Below are 20,173 nucleotides of genomic sequence, written 5' to 3'. Positions count from 1 at the left end.
CTCCTAGCTGTCTGTTGAGATTTGTATTTCTTTGTAGCATCCGCCCCTCCCTGATGATAGCATCCTTAATGCGCGATATCAGCCAAGAGTGACATGCATTAACACATGCTATCTACCGAAGATAGTAACCCTAATCATGTTAATGCGTGATATCAGCCGAGGATGGCATGCATCATCTACTAAAGATAGCAGCCTTAGTGCGTGATATCAGCCGAAGATATCAGCCTTAATGCGTGATGCACAGTTTTTAACAGATACTACAATCGATAGTACACAACTTATATTGCTGTCCTGTTCAGTTCATATAGGTACACTATATAACTTACACATTCAAGTAATGCAACTAAAAGGCTTAATATTTAACTATTAGGTCCTGATTCATATTTATTCCTCATTTAGGCCTGAGAAAAAGATTGTACATGAAAAAGGAACAGGGTCTGACTTCTTATCAAAATTTGACTAAACTTTCAAAATGTGTTACATTTCACCAAGCTATTTGTGAGTTTGCGTAAGCGGTGTGGGCTACATGGTGATCTAGTTGGCAATTTTCTGCGAAAAGTCACTGGACTCCGTATGTTTTCACTGAACTGTCTGTATTTATCTGACCTTCAACTTGCAGAAAGTATAACTTTTGAAGAACTGAGTCGCTCTCAGTACCAGAAAATGGCATTTTCCCAGACCCTGTTTGTACCAGAGGATGATTTAAGGAAGCCCCATCATGCACTGCAAACGTGTTATCACCAGAGTTTCAACTGCCACTTTACTTTTCAAATCCCATTGAATTCTGTGCAAAAGACGTTGTTTCAGAATTGTGCGTGTGTCATTATTAGTTGGTCGATTTCAGATCTAAAGTGATGTATGCATGAAGGATAATTCACACCATCTGTAGGTAACATAAAATGTGAAATCGACCAGCATTGTGAATGCGTTTTTATTGTAAATATACCAGTCCAAATTCAAATTTAACCATGGCCGCCAATGCAGTGTGCGAGCAGTCGTGTCATGTTCACTCACACAGCTGTGCTAACCGCAAGTCAACACAGTGGCGTGGTGGGAAGTGCTTAAATCATCCTCTGTGTTTGTACAGAGTGTCAATGGGGGCTATTTACCGGTGTGCACCCTAAACGCATACTATCTACTGAATATAACAGCTGAATTCGTGATACCAGCCGAAGATGGCATGCATTGACACATGCTATCTACTGAAGATAGCAGCCTTAAGATATAAGCAGAAGATGGTATGCATTAAGCATACTATGTACTGAAGATAGCCGCCTTAGTTCGTGATATCAGCCAACGATGACATGCATTAATTAACACATGCTACCTGCTGACGATAGCAAACAGCAAGCCTTAATGAAAATATTGAAAATAAGTCTGATTATAAGATTTTGCATAACATAGCATAACATAATAATTAATCAAAGACAAAAATGGAATCAATGATTTTGCTGGAATTTCTTATTTTTCAGATAATCTAAAGTTGAATTTTCGACATTTCCAAATATCGAGGTTCTATTTATAAAAGCTCTCCACATTTTCCCACAATCTATCCCTCCTGTTCTTGGTACACTTGAACATGCTCACAGGAATGTGGTACTGGTCTGGTTCCACGTAGCTTCTTTCTTGCATATGTATCCTTTTTTGTCTGTACATGCACCGTCAAACCAGTTTGGTGGATTCACTATAGCACAATCCTCTCCTGGCTTGTTCCGATTCGGTTCGCCACTGGACCAGTGCGTGTAGTTAACCTGTAAGAAGATGGAAATGGAATTACATTACCAGTACCAGAAGTGGATAGGTGCAATAGCTGCCCTGTGAACATTTGGCAATTTACACATAATATATTGTACTCATCTACACTTGGCAGCTACCCATGATTGCTATTGTACTTACCCACTTCTGATCAGTCGGTTAGTTTGATTCAAATCTTTGATCTACAATTTGTAACTCGGACAAAAAAAAATCGGACCTTTTTGTGTAACGCAGAACAAGAAAACTCGGATCTTTTTGTGTAGGCCCTAACGCAGACAATGAAAAATTTGAGCTTTTCGTGTAACGTAGACAAAGAAAAATCGGACCTTTTTTGTGTAACACAGAACAAGAAAATTGTAGACAACTGCATCTATTGTACAGCTCACTAGACACAGATCGAGGTTTGTGAAAGGGAAGTGTTTCGAAAATTGTCCAAATAAGGCGATCAAATTCACCGTATCTCAACAGGCTTTCTATGTACTCTTTTTTCCTTCCTAAAACGTGTAAAAATGGGACCACCACTGCACCCACCTGTACAAGAACTGGTAATTTTTATTTGGAGACAGATTTTTTTTCATACCTGACTCAAGTCAGTCCAACTAAATGTTTCACGAGTCTCTTGATTTGTGAAGCCAATCCAGTGATCACCTGTATAATTGGCTGAAAGGAAATAAATAAATAAATAAATAAATAAATAAATAAATAAATAAATAAATAAATAAATAAATAAATAAATAAATAAATAAACAAACTAATTAATTAATTAATTAATTAATTAATTAATTAATAAATAAATAAATAAATAAATAAATAAATTAATTAATTAATTAATTAATTAATTAATTAATTAATAAATTAATTAATTAATTAATTAATTAATTAATTAATAAATAAATAAATAAATAAATAAATAAATTAATTAATTAATTAATTAATTAATTAATTAATTAATTAATTAATAAAAAAGCTCCTGTAAAAGTTTATAAAGTTTTAAATTTATTAAAATTGATCATTGTCTTCTTTATCATCGTCATCGTCATCATTATCATCAACATCATTGCATCGTCATCATCGTCATCAGCATCATCTTCTTCTTCCATCCTCACCATAACTACTATAATCATCATCGTCGTCGTGTTTATCATAATTAATATCATCTTAATCATCATCATCATCTTCTTCATCATCATCATCATCGTCATCTTCACCTCTACCACCATCGGCACCACCATCACCACCGTCGTCGTCATCATCATAATCATCACCACTATCGTCGTCGTCGTCATCATCATCAGAATTATCATCGCCGTTGTCGTCATTAACATCATCATCATCGGCATTATCATCATCATCATCATCATCATCATCATCATTCCTATCATACACGGTTGCTTGATAGCATGTAAAAGCATTTTTAAGAAAAGGTGAACACTGATGGCGCTGTTCATCTTGAATTGTGTTTTTATCTTTACAAAGTGTAGACACTGATATAATGGTATTAAAACATCAGAAAAAGAGTAAGATATACCAAAGAAATTTTCAAAAACTTTTTTATCGTGAAATTAGAAATTACTTGTATTAATTGGCTAAATTAAATTTCAAATATATTTAAATAGCGCCCTCAATTTGCCACAAATATACAGTATATATAACAAAAATACCACAAAAAAGCAGTAAAAGTTGAAAAAGAAACGAAAAATATATGTTAAAAAGAACTGAAAATATATGTACATATTAGTGTGATAGCTGTTGGTATTGTCCAGGTCTAGAATTGAAAATTATATAATGTTTTGTTAGAAAATTTAATTAATGATCACATAAAACAACCGTGCATATTAGTCATCATTATCATCTTCATCACCACCATCTCCATCATGTCGCACCTTACCGTCTATAAAGGCGTTCTCTTCTTCGCTAAGAATACTCGTCAGATGTCCACCAGCATGAATACAGCTTGCTTCTGCTTCATTGAAAGTAACTGCCGAGACATTGGCTTGGTAACAGTAGTATCCAAACAGATCCCAACTACTCTCACAAGTGGCTTGATTTTAAGACATATCAATAACAGAAGGAGTACAATGGGTACGTGTACGTATTTTATATAATTCATAGCAACAAAACAGTTAAACCAACATACACTGACTTGCAAATCAGCACTTGCACGATTAATATGTCCCTTAAAGTTTGCAGCAATGCATCTTAACAGCTTTAATTTCTCTCTATTTTTTCATGTATCTGAAGTGAACAGTTTACATTACAGGTTAAGGCAATAATGACCCAGACGGGCATTCGGTTCCAGTTGTTCAGTCTAGTTATGAAAACCTCAAATTTGACAGTTGGTAACACATTAGGCCTTAAGCAATATTTCACATCCTATCTCGGATGCATCATCAGACCAACATCTTCGTAAGGCCTTGAACTTTTACGGATATGGCGATTGGACATTTCACAAAGCACTCTCTCAAACCAAAGTATTCTAGCCATTTTTGCTCAAACCAAATCAACTGATAAAGTGTCCACCGCACATGTGAGACAAGGTGACAGTGAGTCTAAACACGGTAAGAACATTACCATACCATACACGTTTAGGCTGTCAGAGCCCGGGTGTCAGTCTGACAGAGAAACTTCGCAGAATTTTTCGCGATCAAGGAATTCTGTTGTGTCATTCACAAAGTACACCTTGCGACAAATGCTGGTCCACCCTAAGGACAAGCAACCAAAAGACAAACAAAGCAACACTGTGTAGGGGAGAGCGGGGAATGTTCTCCCTACGGGCAAGTTCCACACCACGGTATTTCTCAGCCTACGGCCATCGGGGAATTTGGTAATGGTAAAATTAGGTAACATAAGTCATTATAGACTTCTCATATTACTTATTAGATACACGACATATCACGCACACACTTTTACGCACCTATTTCATCTGAGAATGAGTAATTGGCTAGTGTAGTTGATATTGTAGTAGCCTCATTCACAACTCCAGATCCTCCATCGACATTTTGAGAACTTTGTGTCGTAGCCGTATCAACAGGTTCTCCACCTTTTTCACTTCCTCCGTTGACGTCACTTGCTGGTGTAGTTTTGACATCTCCTGGTTTCATTTCACCTTCTTGAACAGCAGGATTTGGTGTTGATGGATCATTCCGAGATCCTGAAATATAAAAGGCCCGGGACACTCAATACTATAATTTGCATTATGTAAAGTACCAATGACCCCCGTTATATATTACAATTAATCAGAAATTCACTTCAGAAGCAGATGCATGGTCTACTTGGCACCCCCTCTCAATATCGGCACAATGTTCCACCACCAACATGGAAAATTGGCGGCAAACCTGTACCTTTTTCATATAGCCTCTTAAACTACACTCCTCAAAAGAATAAAAGGATCAGATGAATATATCATCATTTTTTAAAACATAGGATATGATGATAATATTATTGATAATTGGGCTTGACCTTGACCATGGTGACGTTTGAAAAAATGGCTTCAAAATCGAAATTTTGGCCTCCATTTTCCTCCCTCCCCTCACGATGTGGGTGATGGCGGATATTTGTAAACGAGGGAATCTTGTCTGCCGCTTAAGTACAATAATATTATCATCATATCCTATGTTTTCGCCAAGATGGGGATATATTCATCTGATCCTTTCATTCTTTTGAGGAGTGTATTATCCTTATGCAAAACAAGATGTTAATCTCAGAAAAATATGATAGAAAAAAACCTGAGCGGTATAGCCGATAATTTAGTTTTTTCATTTTGGTCCACTTTTTTTGCCTTGTTCTCTTAAACGCTTCGCAAACCAATTTTGCTCAACTTTTATTTTGATCTAATGACTAACAAAAACTTTTTTTTTAATCTCTAAATCCTGAAAACAAAATCCCGAGACAAACCTTTTATTCTTTCATTTATACAAGGTGTCCCAATAAAAACAGAACCCTCATTGCACCCTCCTTTTCTCCTATTTTTGAAAAGTTAATCAAATATATTTTGATAAACTTTTCAAAAATAGAGAATTTGCGAAGTTTTGGAAAAACTTTTTGCTTTGTAAAATATATCTAATCTAAATCTAAACAAATACTCAATAAAATGCGCACTTCCGAAGTGGCCAATTATGCTCTAAATTGTTGTCATCGCGTCCAAATATCTCATATACGATTTTATTGATTCATTTTGGGCTTATTAGCGAAAGTTAGAAGTCGTCAAAAATAGCAACGGCATAACCAAACTGAACAATGGTCTTGGGCATCGGACATTGTTAAAACCAAAAAGCTTTTATAAACATAGAGTGGCAATAGATTACGTAATGCTCATCCTTTGATGCCAATTTGATTTTCCGACAGGCTATTCATAAAAGTGGTACCATTGTTTCGGTATTAAATTGGTCACTGGTAAGAAAGCATATTAACGCTTTACACAACAGGAACACGCAACGGCCATGTTTAAGGGCAGTCATGTGTAAAGTGGTACCATTGTTCTCACGTATCCCAATATGTGCTAGTATGCGGGTCTGAAGTCAAAAGAGGAGGCTTTATTTAAATAAATTGAATGGTTTTGTTGGTCCATTGTACATCAGAATGTATTAATGCTGCCAGGTCCACGTGTCTATAATACTGTGTAATGGTAATCGCTACGTATACATGTAACATGTATAAGCATAGGCCTATAAAGGTTTTATCACAAATTTCCATTTCATTTTATTTTATATTTTAAGAAGGAGATTAGCACAAAAACAGTGGCGTACCCAAGGGAGGGGGGACAGCTTACTGTGAGAAATCTTGGAAGGGGCGAGGGAGGAAGAGGGAAGGAAGGGACATGGAGAATGAGAGAGGGCTGGAGGAAGGGAGAAAGAGGTAGGAATGAAGAGAAATAAATAAAGAGAAATAGAAATATAAGGAAAATGATAGGAATGAGAGAGGGAGAGTGGGGGGACAAGGAGGGCGGGGGATTGATAAAGTGTAGGCCTAGGAAAGAATAAGTACAGAGAAGGGAGAAGAAAGGAATGATGAATACATGTTGAGTTTTAAATTAATTAATCTGCTCTCAACTAATTATAGTTTCCATTTGCTCTTTATTTCAATCATTCCAATCCGCCATTAGTCATAATAATGAACTGCTCTCAGCTGGTAATTTGAGCTAAATTGGATGTTTCTATGGTTGCATTGTTTATTTTGTTAATTTAAATGCATGTTCTTGTTGAGTTAATGCTCTGCGTTCTAGCCATAGGCTTGAACATAAGAAATTTTGAGAAATTTTACAATTTTTATAATACCTGGCTTGTTTGTACTTATTTTAATGTTGATTCCAAATGCATAATTATGAAATTGAAGAATTAAAAGAAATGAAACTTTTGGTCTGCCATCGACACCCGCGTTTTGGCGAGTAGGATGGCAAGGGCCATAATATTTAGCATTTAACCCTAGAACTAAATGATCCATATCGTGTAACACGGACAACGAAGGGGGGCAACAACCCCACTAATTTTCAATTATAAACATCACATACCTTAGTATTTGGTACCAATGCTCATGAGTCTTCTCTATCCACTGATACCACAATAAGTACATACATACCCCCACATAATATCGCTATGATGTCATAATGTGAGGGCGCCCATGCAAATTTGTCATATGGGTAACATCATGCATCACAAATTCATTGCAAATTCTGGCTATGTACGAAAGTATTGGCAAAATTGATTTTCGGCTAAAAATTCTAAGAAAATGCAATTTTCACCTAATTGTCTCCTAAATGTAAAAGGAAATGACTATGTCAACCTAACTATCAAGTAAAAAGTCAGTAGCTCTTAAGTAAATATTTTACAAAAGCGAAATGAAATTCATTGATTTCACTGTACAAACCAATGGTGGGCCTCGCCAACTTCCCCCGGTCATTTTTGATGGCCGGTCCAACCCCGGGGTAATGTGCTGGGGTAAAACTTTTATCACTGAAATTAGCACAATGGGTGGATCTATGATTAGCTTAGGTCGTCTGGGCGTAAACACACGCGCCTTTTCTTATTGACGGATACAAAAATCTTACTTCGTAGTTCTAGGGTTAATTAAAACAACTGCAGTGTACTGCTTAATATTAATACTAGTACATTACTATTATAGGAAAACCTTAGAATCTCCATCATAGAAGCCTTGCCATTTTTCTTATGTGTCAGCTTTTTTGTCTCAATACTTGAGTGCAAACACCGCTTGGTCATGTTTCCCTCCGACTACCTTAAAGGAAGTGTCCGGCAATCACAACATTATGTCTTATTTTTTATGTTAGAAAAATAATTATTAAGCACGAATCACATGGTTTTATTCAAAACAAACTCATATTAACCATAAACACGAATAAAGACAGCCATCTCTCAACACGCGATATTCAAAATTCCCGCGCCGAAACTGTTTAGAGCAATGACGTCCCAATAATTCAATGAAGCCTGACGACAAATGAGCACAAATAACCATGACGTCATTGTTATAGAGGAATTTAAAGAACCACAAACCTCAGAGAATTTAAAGATGGCATCAAAAAAAAAAAAAAAAAAAAAAGAAAAGAGAGTGGCTTGTTCAAGGAAAAAGAAATTGCTAGAGAAGGAATGAAGAAAGGTCGTAATCCAATAGAGAAATTGTGGTCAATTCTTAAAGAAAGATTTTTTGAAACTCCTTATGGCAAAATCATAACACCACTTACAGATAGAGTCCAGAGTGTATGACAAACAGCGTGTTTATACTGAGCGTACGGCTTTTTGACCCGCTATTTTCCGGGCACAAAATACCGATCACAATCCGGCCACCGTTACCCAGCTTGTTTCTACTGAGACCAGAAAGCCGTGTCTCGCATGATGCACGGAATTTTTTTCCTGTAAACCGGAAGTACGGAAAACAGATTTGACGGTTGTATCCTAAATTTAAATACGCATGGCAGCTCATGGCATATGACCTACAATCACAATTTAGTGTTTTCGTAAAATACAAATTGCATTAATTCACCAGTGGATCTAGTAATTGGCTATTATGATAATTAATTTACAGCCAAAATATAACCAAATCATTAACTATAAAGAAGTAGGCCTAGACTAAGTAAAGTCATATATTAATATCCATTTTACTTCATCAAGTTCATGCGAGTCACACATCATGCCAGTGTTTATAATATCAGAAAGAAGGAACCTACTACATTATAGGCCTAGGCTAGACTATATATACAAGTAGAATATAAATCGCGTTATTTTTGCAACACGAATGACCTCGACCCGGCAACCGATCACACGGCTCGTTTCTACTGGGCGGATTACACGCTTTGACCCGGCATGATCCACCTCAAGAGGTGGATCACGAAAGGCGAGCACATGACCCGGCATGACACGGCAACCGATTACCCAGATCGTTTCTACTGGGCTTGTTACCCGGTATGACCCGGCACGGCACGGCATGGCACGGAAGTTGGCCCTCAGTAGAAACACGCAGAATGTCTAGACGAGAATAAGGAACTTCTTGTGCCATTAGTGAACGATAACAGGGCAAGCGTGTTTTGGAAGTGATCATGGTGATTGACCACCAAGGATACATGACTTCAAATAAAGTGGTTTAACATCTCTACTAATGTAACAAAATAACAAATAGCTTAAAATGCATTGTGTAAGTTTCATTTCAAAAACGTTTTAAATGCTTTTGGGGAGGGGGCGGAACGAACTTATTGCACATGGTATATCTGCGTGGGTCCCCCGGGCCAAAAAATAATACCGTACTTAAAACAATGCTGTGACGTCACCACTTCTTAAATTTTTCCAAAAGTTGGCCCTCAAAGTCATAATAAGAGTTCAATACAAGAATGAACTGCAGAAATTCATACTTTAATAATCTATCTTCATGTATAACCGGTTGTTTGAGATAATATGACCGCCCTTTATCTTGCTATTTGATGACAAAATCAGCCGGCATATCTGTCTTACCAAGGCCGAAATATCATAGGTAGGCTCCGTGTTGGTTTCTTACTCGCTAGCGCGTCCCGGTAGCGCGTATTTGGCCGTTGGCGGTGGGGTGTTAAGCCTTAATGTACGATTTCTCTCAAATTTTAATTTTGTTATTCTTTATTCAAAATGTTGAAATAATATTAGTAATAACTACCGGGAAGGGTTGCTGTCCATTTTAAGTTGAAATAACATGGTAAAGTGAAAGAAACCCCACTGGTTATTTTGGCCATTTAACATGCATTTCTATGCGAGGACATTTTTAAATTATGATAGGCCTATGTCGAACTTTGCTCTGTTGACCTACAAAGACAACAAATTTGGCCGTTTCCATTTTGGTGCAAGTTGGGACATGTGTAAACATTACAAATATGCAAAAAAATCAGGTTTGAAAAAGATGTACCAATTTCATATTATAAGATCGTACATTATGGCTTTAGCGTCTAGTCCTATGTTTCTGATGAGGTCAGTATTATAGGCATACGAGACAATTTTATTTATAGAACAAAATTAACTTTCTTACTGCAATCTTGGCGCCAAATTTGTTCTCTTTCCGGATCAGTAAAGGAAAATATCTCGTCATGAAACCAGAAGCGATTCATCGCTTCATTAGGCTCCATCACAGACACGCCTCCGCCATTTCTTATTTCTGTGCATTCACATATGGATTTGATGAAGGCTACACCCCACGTGACATTTTCTGCGTTGGCGGGATATATGACCTGCCCGATGTAACATGGTTCAGCATCAGATGAAATGAGGAAATCTGGAATGAAATTTAAATATATCTATATCAGATTAATGCTGTAGAGATTCGGATTAGTGGTAAAATTAGGGGTAATACATGTATTAGAGTGTCTTAATAATATGTTCAATGGCGTAAGTTATAAGTCATTAGAGAGCTTGCGAAATGGCGTTACTTTAACTTTAACTTTAACGTCTAGAGGATTATAGAGGATTATGTATTCAAAACCACCTTGGTTTTGAATACATAATCCTCTATAATCCTCTGGACGTTAAAGTTAAAGTTAAAGTAACGCCATTTCGCAAGCTCTCTAATAAACAAACGCTTAATACGTCCAGTAATGCATGTACCACAGTGTATGCTTACAGCAGTTAATAGCACGGTGTTTTTCAAACAAAGCAGGTTTATGTTTATGCACACACCATTAAAATTCATCAATATGCCTATATAAGTAATTGTTACTTTCGTTGACAAACATTCTAATGATTTGGTTTGAAGTTCGAAACCATAATTTTTTGCTGGAATTTGGGGGCCAAAATCGCATGTTTTTCGGTTTTAACCTTTTTGAGACGCAGCTGAAAAAAAATAGATAGATGCATCATACACAAGCAGGACTCAATCAAGTAGAAATAATACAAAAAAAACATAAGTCGCCTTATATAAAGCTGTGAGGCCTATGCGTTTTATGAGCACAAGCACACTGGTCTAAGCTAATGGTTTTTGGGTTTTTTTTCGCTGGTAACATTGCGATATTGAGAAAGGAATCAGTGAAGGAAGGCAGGTCATTCAAAATTTAACTGCCTAAGCCATATAAGGGACGTGGTTGTCAAGCGTTAAGGTGGCTGTGTACTCTCAGACATGCATGTAGCAAAAGTGCAATAACTTTGTAATTATTCGCGCAAGACATATAAAAGTATACATTTTTATGAAGGCAAGACATCAATAAATCTTAATATAAATACAGATTTGGGGTAAAAACAACAATTCTGAAGAAAATCACAAAAAAATGAGTTTTTGGCAATATTTGTTAGGTACATCATAACAAAAAAACACTCTTTCCAAAATATTTTATTTTGTTTGTAGCTCAATCTTGAGGCTCCATTCCAAAAACGGTTTTTTTATTTTTTTGATATTGGCCTTATTTTTCTTGTGAAATCAGTGCTTCCGTGGTGTTTCCATAAGATGCGCCGCGCATGCAGATAAGCGTCGCGTATGCGTAGCGTATTTGTGCGTTAACAAATTGCGCGATACGCGACGCGATGCGCTGTTGCGCGCGTGTACCCTGGCTGGTACAACAAAGATTTTCTTTTCTTTTCAATTTCAAACACGAGTGGAATAGTGAAATAAAATCCTTAAAATATTGCAGTTGGAGTTTACAAATCTGGATTTTCATTCCTTGTATTTATAAAAAACATAACAAAATACAAACATATCAAAAAAACTCAATTTCGCGAAAGAAACAATGTCTATAGTACACAGCCGCGTTAAGCTTGCAAGTACTAATAGATTAGTTAAAGGGGCATTTCGTGATCCACAGCCTCATCCCCCCACTTTTCCCAAAAAAAGTTGAGATTTTTACACCACTGGATACCTCTGGCTACATAATGTTTATGTACCAAATATTTCTTGCAGATTAATTCGTTTAGCAAAATATTGCCAAATTTGAATTTCGTTCTGGTGCACCAGAACGAAATTACAACACATTGTCTATGGAGCAGTGTAATACACATAATCATGCATAACTCGCAAACGCAAAATCGGAATCAACTGAAATTTTGGAAATAAGCTTTTTTCGTGGATATCTACTGAAAAATTTCATAAAAAGAGGATACTAGGATCACGAAATCCTCCTTTAAGTACCAAAATGGGTGCACCTAGACCAAACGGAACACCAATGTTTTTGCTTGCTATTGACTCTAAGCATCCTCCTGAACAACATATCTGAAGAAGACAAAAAAGGAAATAGGGGAAATTGTAATTTGCATACTATAGCCGCTAATGTGGGCTTAAGTTTCAAAATTGGGCGAATATGGATAAGACAAAAAAACAACAGCAAACAAACAAAACAAAAAAATCTAACTGTATTCCTCTTATTCAATAGGATTTTTAAAAAGTATAGTTCCTAGATCTGAGTTATAGGCATAAAGATCAAATGTCAAATTTTGGTCTCCTCCGTTGTCCACATGGATAAACAAAATCAATAATACTCAGATTTTGATCAAAGTGATCTCAAATTGTTCCGCTTGGAAAAATATTTAACCAAAGAATAGTTTGCCATATCTCAGTTACCTGGGTACCTGGGTAACAGGACAAAAAGTTCAAAGCCCATATTAACCGTTTCATATTTTGTGACGTTACCCAGGTAAAAAAACACCCGAGATATAGCAACCCAGCAAACACAAAAACGTTTTAAAAACGTTATAGATAAGTTATATTTTGGCTTTTGGTTTAGGTAAAAACGTTTTAATAACATTAAAATGTCGGGTTATATAAAGGTCATGAAAACGATTTAAAACGTTTTATATGAAAACACACTATAACAATATTTTTTTAATGTTTTTAAAAATGTTATTGTAAAATATTTTCGCAAACGTTTTTGCCAAATATTTTGTCAACACTTAAATAACATTATGTTAAAATATTTGCACTCAGCAAACGCAGAAATGTTCTTAAAATGTTTTATTCAAAAGGTTTTAATAACATTTAAATGTCGGGTTATATAAAGGTCATGAATACGTTTTAAAACGTTATTGCAAATATTTTGGGCAAACATTTTTCGCAAAATATTTTTTCAACTCCAAAATAACATTCTGTTTAGAATGTTTTGTATCAAGTTTTCAAAAATGTTTTTGGAATGTTATTAAAACGTTTTTATACCCTTTATATAACCCGACATTTAAACGTTTTCTGTAAAACATTTTGTGTTTGTTGGGCAGTAGATTATCAAAAAATGTTTGTAAATGTTATGAAAACGTTTTATACCCTTAATATACCCTTTATATAACCCGACATTTAAACATTTTCTGACAACCTTTTATAACCTTTTGCGAATGATGTCGAAAACGTTTTGTGTTTGCTGGGAAGCTATTTTTTGTTTCAAATGTTGTTCCAAGCTGAACAATTTGTGATCACTTTGATCAAAATCGGTGCATTTTTGATTTTTTACTCCTGTGGACAATGCGAGACCAAAATTTATCATAATGACCTTTGTGCCTATAACTCAAGAACTATAGGCCTTACATCGGAGATAGGTCAGACTGTACTTTTGGTGATGATCCTAATAAAAAGAGGAATACAATATGGTCTTTCCATCACCCAATTTTGAAATTTGAGCCCTGTATTAGCGGCCAATTTGGATACCACTGTTTCCTTTTTTCTACTTTTTGGATATGGTGTTCAGTATGGTGTTTAGAGCGAGTGTCACTAGCAAATAAGAACATTGGTGTTCCATTTTGTCTAGCTCAAACGTAAATTGACTGGTCTATGAAAATGACTAGGTAAAGTTTCAAGAAATCCGGCTTGAGTTAAGACTCGGGGATCGAGAGCAGCCTGGGCTTATAGTAGCCCTAAGGCTTATTAAGACGCCTGTCGAGTGTCGAGAAACTCGCCCTTATAGTCTAATTCTTCTAGGTCTAGACAAGACTCTTGGTCTAGACAATGAATTTTCCATGGACTCAAGCGTGTGTTCTAACCAACCCCGGGAACCAGCCTACAAACAACCAACCAACAAACAAAGAATGACAATTCGAAACCGAGGCAAAACATTCATGGATTTAGAGAAAAAAAAAACTTACCTGAAAATATCACATCAATAATCATAATCAAAACAAATTGCATATTCTTGATGATTTTTGTTTTGATAACCAAAGAAGAATATCCGTGTCACGTAGCGTCTTCAGCACAAGTCATTAGTTCTACAAGAGAAGATGAGAAAAGCTAGCTTTTACTATAGGTCCGTAAGTTATAATGAAAAAAATGTCGTCTCTCAAGTCCAGTAAGCTTCAAAACGTGGACTGAAATAATTATAATGATTAGTTCCATATCAATATGACATCTTTAAGACAAGATGCACTTGATAAAATTCACGGTTCGATGATTTTTAATCATGCACTGGAAACATAAAACAAGACGTTTTGATTAAAAAAAAAACTTGATCAAAGCCAAACAAATTAATTAACTCCATCCTATAGCTTCTTATCACGTGAGACCGAGGAAGAAATCACTATCTACCTCCCTGCAACAAATTACAATGGGCTATTCCAGTTGAAATCCATACACCCACTATAGACGACATAACTTCAGTACCCCCCCCCATCCCCCGGGGCTTTCCTTCATGTGAGATGACTTCCGAGCATCGATCTCTGCTGTTGGTCAAGTTTTGTCATATTTGTAAGGAGAAGAAAAAAAAAGAAACCCTGTTCTACGGGCGGACGGACATTTCGAGGGTTGATAAACAGAAGGCCTTAACTCACTTTTGGCCATTTTGAGATTTTGGTACCAAAATAATCTGTAATACCCACAGATTCTTAAAATCATAAGCCTTAACTCAATTCAACTTCCTATTGCATCTATAGCACAATAATACTTGGTCACATCTCAATGCAAAACATTATTTTTACTCATTTTTCTCAGAAAGGCACTTTTGAGTTAAGGCCTTCTGTTTGTCAACCCTCGATTTTATGTAGTAGGGTGGGTCGGTCGGTCGGCCTTCTTTTTTTTTTTTTTTTGCGGAAATGATTTAAAAATCACTAAAATATGTAAATAATTTGCAATTTGAGAAAATACAAAAAAAATATTTTGTTCCTGAAATTTCCGAAATTTGGGTCGGCAGTCAATTGTACAGGAATTTCCCCAATTTGTTCAAACTCGGTCGGGCCTATAGAGCAGGGTTTTCTTTTTTTTCGTCGCGCAAGCGCTCTTTTATAGCAAAGTCATAGTTCATTGAATTTACAACCGTATGACAAAACAAGCGAAAATAGTAACTTTTTGCACAAGATTTGCAAATTAAAGAGAATTGGCCATTGCTCATTAGTGACGCTAGTGTATGGACAATAAGTGTGCTTTTTCAATAAAATTTGACAAATATTGTAAGGAACACTTGAGGTTTTGACTTTTAAAACCTACATTTTGGTCAAAATTGTGCTTGGATAGGTAGTTTTCAACAGATTTACCCCATTCGCATTGCTATAACATTGAATTGCGTTATCTGTTGACCTATTGACGAAATGTGTTTTTAGGGGGAAGTGTTAGCTTTCGTTTGATATAAAAAAAATTCTGATTGAATGAAGGGAACACTTGAAGTTTCGACAAAAAACAATCAAAGAGGCCCATTTTTCAGCTAGAAGCTCCACAGCTCTCACATTGCTATGCACTCAACCGTGTAGTGTAATTAAAGACTGTGGTGGAGACATTCACTGCTTGTTGTTCTCTGCTTGGAAGCTTTTTGGACGAAAATATGTGCTCAGGTGTATCGAGGTGGAAACTGTGCGCATGATGGTTTATAAGAGAATCGTCTTTGTATAGAAACCTTTCCATATGTGATATGATCAAGGGGAATGAGTCACATGTCGACTCTGGTCAAAAATTAGTTTTACATTTATTTCTAAAGAGGACATTTAGAGCTTTCAGAAACTGAAATCCCCATGTTGATATGGCTTTTCTTTGCAAAGTTACATCAATTTATCAATCACTGAACACAATATGAAACAAAGGAATTTTAACACTTTCTTTGCCAATATCTCAAAAAAAATATTAGCGAGTAGCGACATCCAACTCATTTCCCTTGATCGTGTTACATATGTCCCCGCATGCTTCACTGAGGATTTGCTGCAAAATCCTTTAAGGTGGTATTGTCCTTCACTTGTCCGCTTGTAACAATTTGAGTCTTGATAACAGCCACCCATATAAATGATTTTTGAACCATTCAAGGAATGACCAATGAATTAAGTGTACTGGGATCCTAACAAAAAATATGTTGATCAATTGGTTAAATGAGCACAAGATTTATCATTGAAGTTACAGTTGTTCCTTCCTAATAAATTTAATTAGAATGAAAAACTTGTTAAATTTACGCTTGTTAATGCAAACAAATAGTCAATTTAGAAAAGTGCAACTTTAGAGAATAAAATAAAGAGTGCATCTATCGTCTCATATAACACAAGCGACACTATTATTTTAAGTAAAACAAAGAGGCGAATTGCCGAGTTGTTTTACGTCAAAAATAATAATGTCGCGTGTTATCGATAGATGCACGACAGCGGCTAAAAACAATACCTTTATTCTCATTCTTATAAATATATTAATCATAAGTATAGCAAATTTTAATCAAATTAAATCCTAGATTTTAACTAGAGCTTAGAATCGATCAGTCCCGTTGTTGCTATGCACCTCCGTTTGGTTCAAATACAGGGTGTCCCAAAAAAAAAGGCCACTCATTGTGCCCTCTTTTTCTCCTATTTCTGAAAAGTTGACTAAATTTATTTTGGTATGTAAAGAAATCGTTAGCTTTAATAAACCAAAATAATTATTTCAATCGGCTCACAACTTTTGAAGATATGCTCTTTTGAATAAAGGTACTCGTTTTTCACTCTGTCCACGGATATCAAACAGAGGGGTTGGGATGGCTCATGCTGTGGAGTGGCCTGCACGATCACCAGACCTCACACCACTTGAGTTTTTTCCTTTGTGGCAAAATCCAAGATCTTCGCAAACGTATTAGGTCCTGCGCCATATACTGGGGTATCCAAAAAGGTGGTTTTGTTACATTTTGACGTGCAGTATGAATTACAAAACATTGTCTCCTGAGTATTTCTTCACCCAGAAGGCTCATTAAGGCCTTAAATGTAAGCTAATTTATTCTTTATTACTCATGTAAAGTGCTGTTTTCAAATCATCTTTCATTATTTTTTCATGGCATTTTAAATGAAATGTGCCAAGGGTGGTTGAGGATTAGGGGGAGGAGGATTAGGGGGAGGGACTGTACAAAGTCTATGCAGAATCACACTTTTTCACTATATCATTTGTAATTTTGTTAATTTTTGTTAGCAAACCTTAATGGAAATAATAATATTTGGTCTCATTTCAAAGGGAAAATGTTGCAGTTAGATATTATTAAATTGATTTTATTATAACAAAACCCCTAGGGAGAGCAGCGGTTGTTCTCTCGCCTTGCACCACCGAGGTCCTGGGTTAAAGCCCGGCGCGGCCCAAGCACTCATGTGCACTTGGTCCATGCTCGCTCTCGCAGGTTTTCTCCGGGATCTCCGGTTTCCCCCTGCTTTTAAAAATCGGTTATTAGTTGTTTGGTTATCAAAAACTTGTTACCATCTACGTGTGGATAGGTTTGTGCCAGGTTCGGGAAACCAGCCTAGTTGATGCGATCTGATTGTGATGATTCACCATGGCAGTAAAATTACAAACCACCGAGATCTGGGAAAAGGCGCTATATTAACACCGAAATTTGTTTTATTTTATTTATCTTATTTTTTAAGAAAATGCACGTCACGTGACCATGCTGTTTGTCGTTATGCAAGACTCAGTAATTTGAAGTGTGAAGTTGCGCAATTTCATTGCATACACAATTTTTTCATCTTGTGAGCCAATCACCCAGAATAGTAAGAGTATACATTTTTGGAAACCTGCTGACTCTAGGAATATAGAATCACTTGTATAAATAGTATAATGTATCACAAAATAGGCCCTAATCTTTTCAAAATATATATATTTTTTTTTTTGAACTTCCAAATGGCCTATGTATGTTGGACAAATTGTATACATTTCAATTATCATGCCTAGTTATTGACATGCATTATTACCAAGTACACTGGAATTACACTGTATGAAACATTTGTCTGAAGTTAATGATCACTTACAATTGTGAAAATATCAAATCATGGAATTTTATGTTACACCCTATACAAGTATGGTGAAGTGTATAAACACAGCTAATATCCATTCCTTTAAAAAAATAATTAGGCCTAATAAGGGATTGCTTCATGGGATGATGTATGTAGGAAACATGTTCATGTTTTAAACCTGTTTTTCTTTTCACAACATATGTGTATGTCCTACATTTAAAATAGCAGAAATTATGTTGCGTTACTATTAAATCACACCCTGTATAATTTTACATAGAAATTATGTTTTGTTACTTTTTTACTCAAAATATATTTCAGAAAGTAATAAGAGCAACTTATATTCACAGATCCATCGAAGACTAAAAAAACTGTACAATTATCATGATAAGTCGCTTAAAATGGTTGATAAGTCGGGAATTATCATTACACCGTTTTCTTCAAAGAAAACGTTAAGGTTACAACCATATTTGAGATCACGTTCCATTTTTAGATTTGCAAAGATTTGTATAAAGAATTAAGAATATGCAGCGTCTAACCTAGTAATGGTACATGTAGGGTTAGTTGCTGCATTAGTAGGCCTAAATATTCTAGACATGTGTGGGGAGAATATAGTTTGAATTTGACAGATCTCTGAATGTCCTTTTTAATAATGGTGTACTTCATCCTATGTAGCAATGGTATTGGGAGCATTAATTATATACATATAATGTATAGGGTCACTTGGGGTAATATGACACCTTGGGGAAATATGGCACCCTACACAAAAATCTGATTGTAGAGAAAATTGTACAGCCCACTGTTGAATCATTGGGGCTAATGCGACCTTTCGAATGTCCTTTGAGCTCTAAACATAGGAATACGTGCAGCAGCCTGATTATCCATCAGAAAATCAACAATTTTGCACGGCAATTTTGCGAAAATGGGTAGTTACTGCTAGGTGCCATATTACCCCCAAGTTACCCTAAGTCAGAGGCCCGGGTTCTCATTTTGGTTTTATGCAAAGTATACCCCTTTCCCCTGCTGGAATATTTGAAGACTTTTAGTATTGTGTTCTATGGACATCATAAAAATGTACGTAGTTAATAAATTTTATATTGCAATTAGTTTGAAGTAGAGAGAAAAACAGCTAGATTGCCTGGAATAATTATGTCGGCATCGCTAGACATGTGATTCTTAGTTTTTCCAATTTTGCAGTGTATTGAAATGGTTTGGTGATATTAAAATGACTAGTAGTATGATTAATGGCTTTACAGATTCAAAAGACATTGTTTGCAAGCCAACGGAAGGATAAACTTCAGGAATATTTTGCCTATTCAGACGCATTAGAGTCGAAAAAGTCACCGTAATCGTTTCTATTCATGTCAATATTACCTATTAAAACGCATTAGAGTCGATAAAGTCACCGTCATCGTTTCTATTCATGTCAATAACGTCAAGCGATTGTCTCGGAGTAGGTTTAAGTTCATTCTCAGTGTCATGCTTAATTCGGCACGCAACTAATTGTCTAGTCTGGTCTTCAAGGCAAAAGGCAACACATACTTTGCTAATTAAATGTAGAAACTACGTTTTACCTTGGCAGCAAACTGATTGCAAAACATTCATATACCAATTACCTACTAAATACAACCACACACAGTATTTTATTGTGTATACTGCCTTTTACGTGGACTGATTAAAACACCTGCATCTCAAGTATAAATTGATATACATAACCAACCAATATCGAGTTTTAATTAGCCTGAATCTTTACATTCGAGAACGTATGGTGTATGGACGTACGGCCTAAACTCTATCTAGAGGCGACTGATATTTGACCAATGAGGTGGATTGTACTTTAAAAGCACAAT

The 20,173-nt window shown here is 35.9% G+C and overlaps 1 protein-coding gene across 1 annotated transcript; it reads right to left on the bottom strand.

Moving 5' to 3' along the window:
• Positions 1-1,082: 1,082 nt before the first annotated feature.
• On the bottom strand, positions 1,083-14,451 carry LOC140146581 (uncharacterized). Its single transcript, XM_072168451.1, has 6 exons — positions 14,265-14,451; positions 10,249-10,491; positions 4,670-4,906; positions 3,644-3,796; positions 2,336-2,415; positions 1,083-1,751 (listed from the first exon to the last, which is right to left on the bottom strand). Exons 1-6 carry the CDS (start codon positions 14,305-14,307, stop codon positions 1,584-1,586), a joined length of 924 nt encoding a protein of 307 aa, XP_072024552.1. The 5' UTR covers positions 14,308-14,451; the 3' UTR covers positions 1,083-1,583.
• Positions 14,452-20,173: the final 5,722 nt, after the last annotated feature.

This window comes from Amphiura filiformis, chromosome 2 (genome assembly GCF_039555335.1).
Source record: "Amphiura filiformis chromosome 2, Afil_fr2py, whole genome shotgun sequence".
Taxonomy (NCBI): domain Eukaryota; kingdom Metazoa; phylum Echinodermata; class Ophiuroidea; order Amphilepidida; family Amphiuridae; genus Amphiura; species Amphiura filiformis.
Note: the sequence above shows the minus strand (reverse complement) of the source record. Positions and strands in the feature narration are given on the sequence as shown.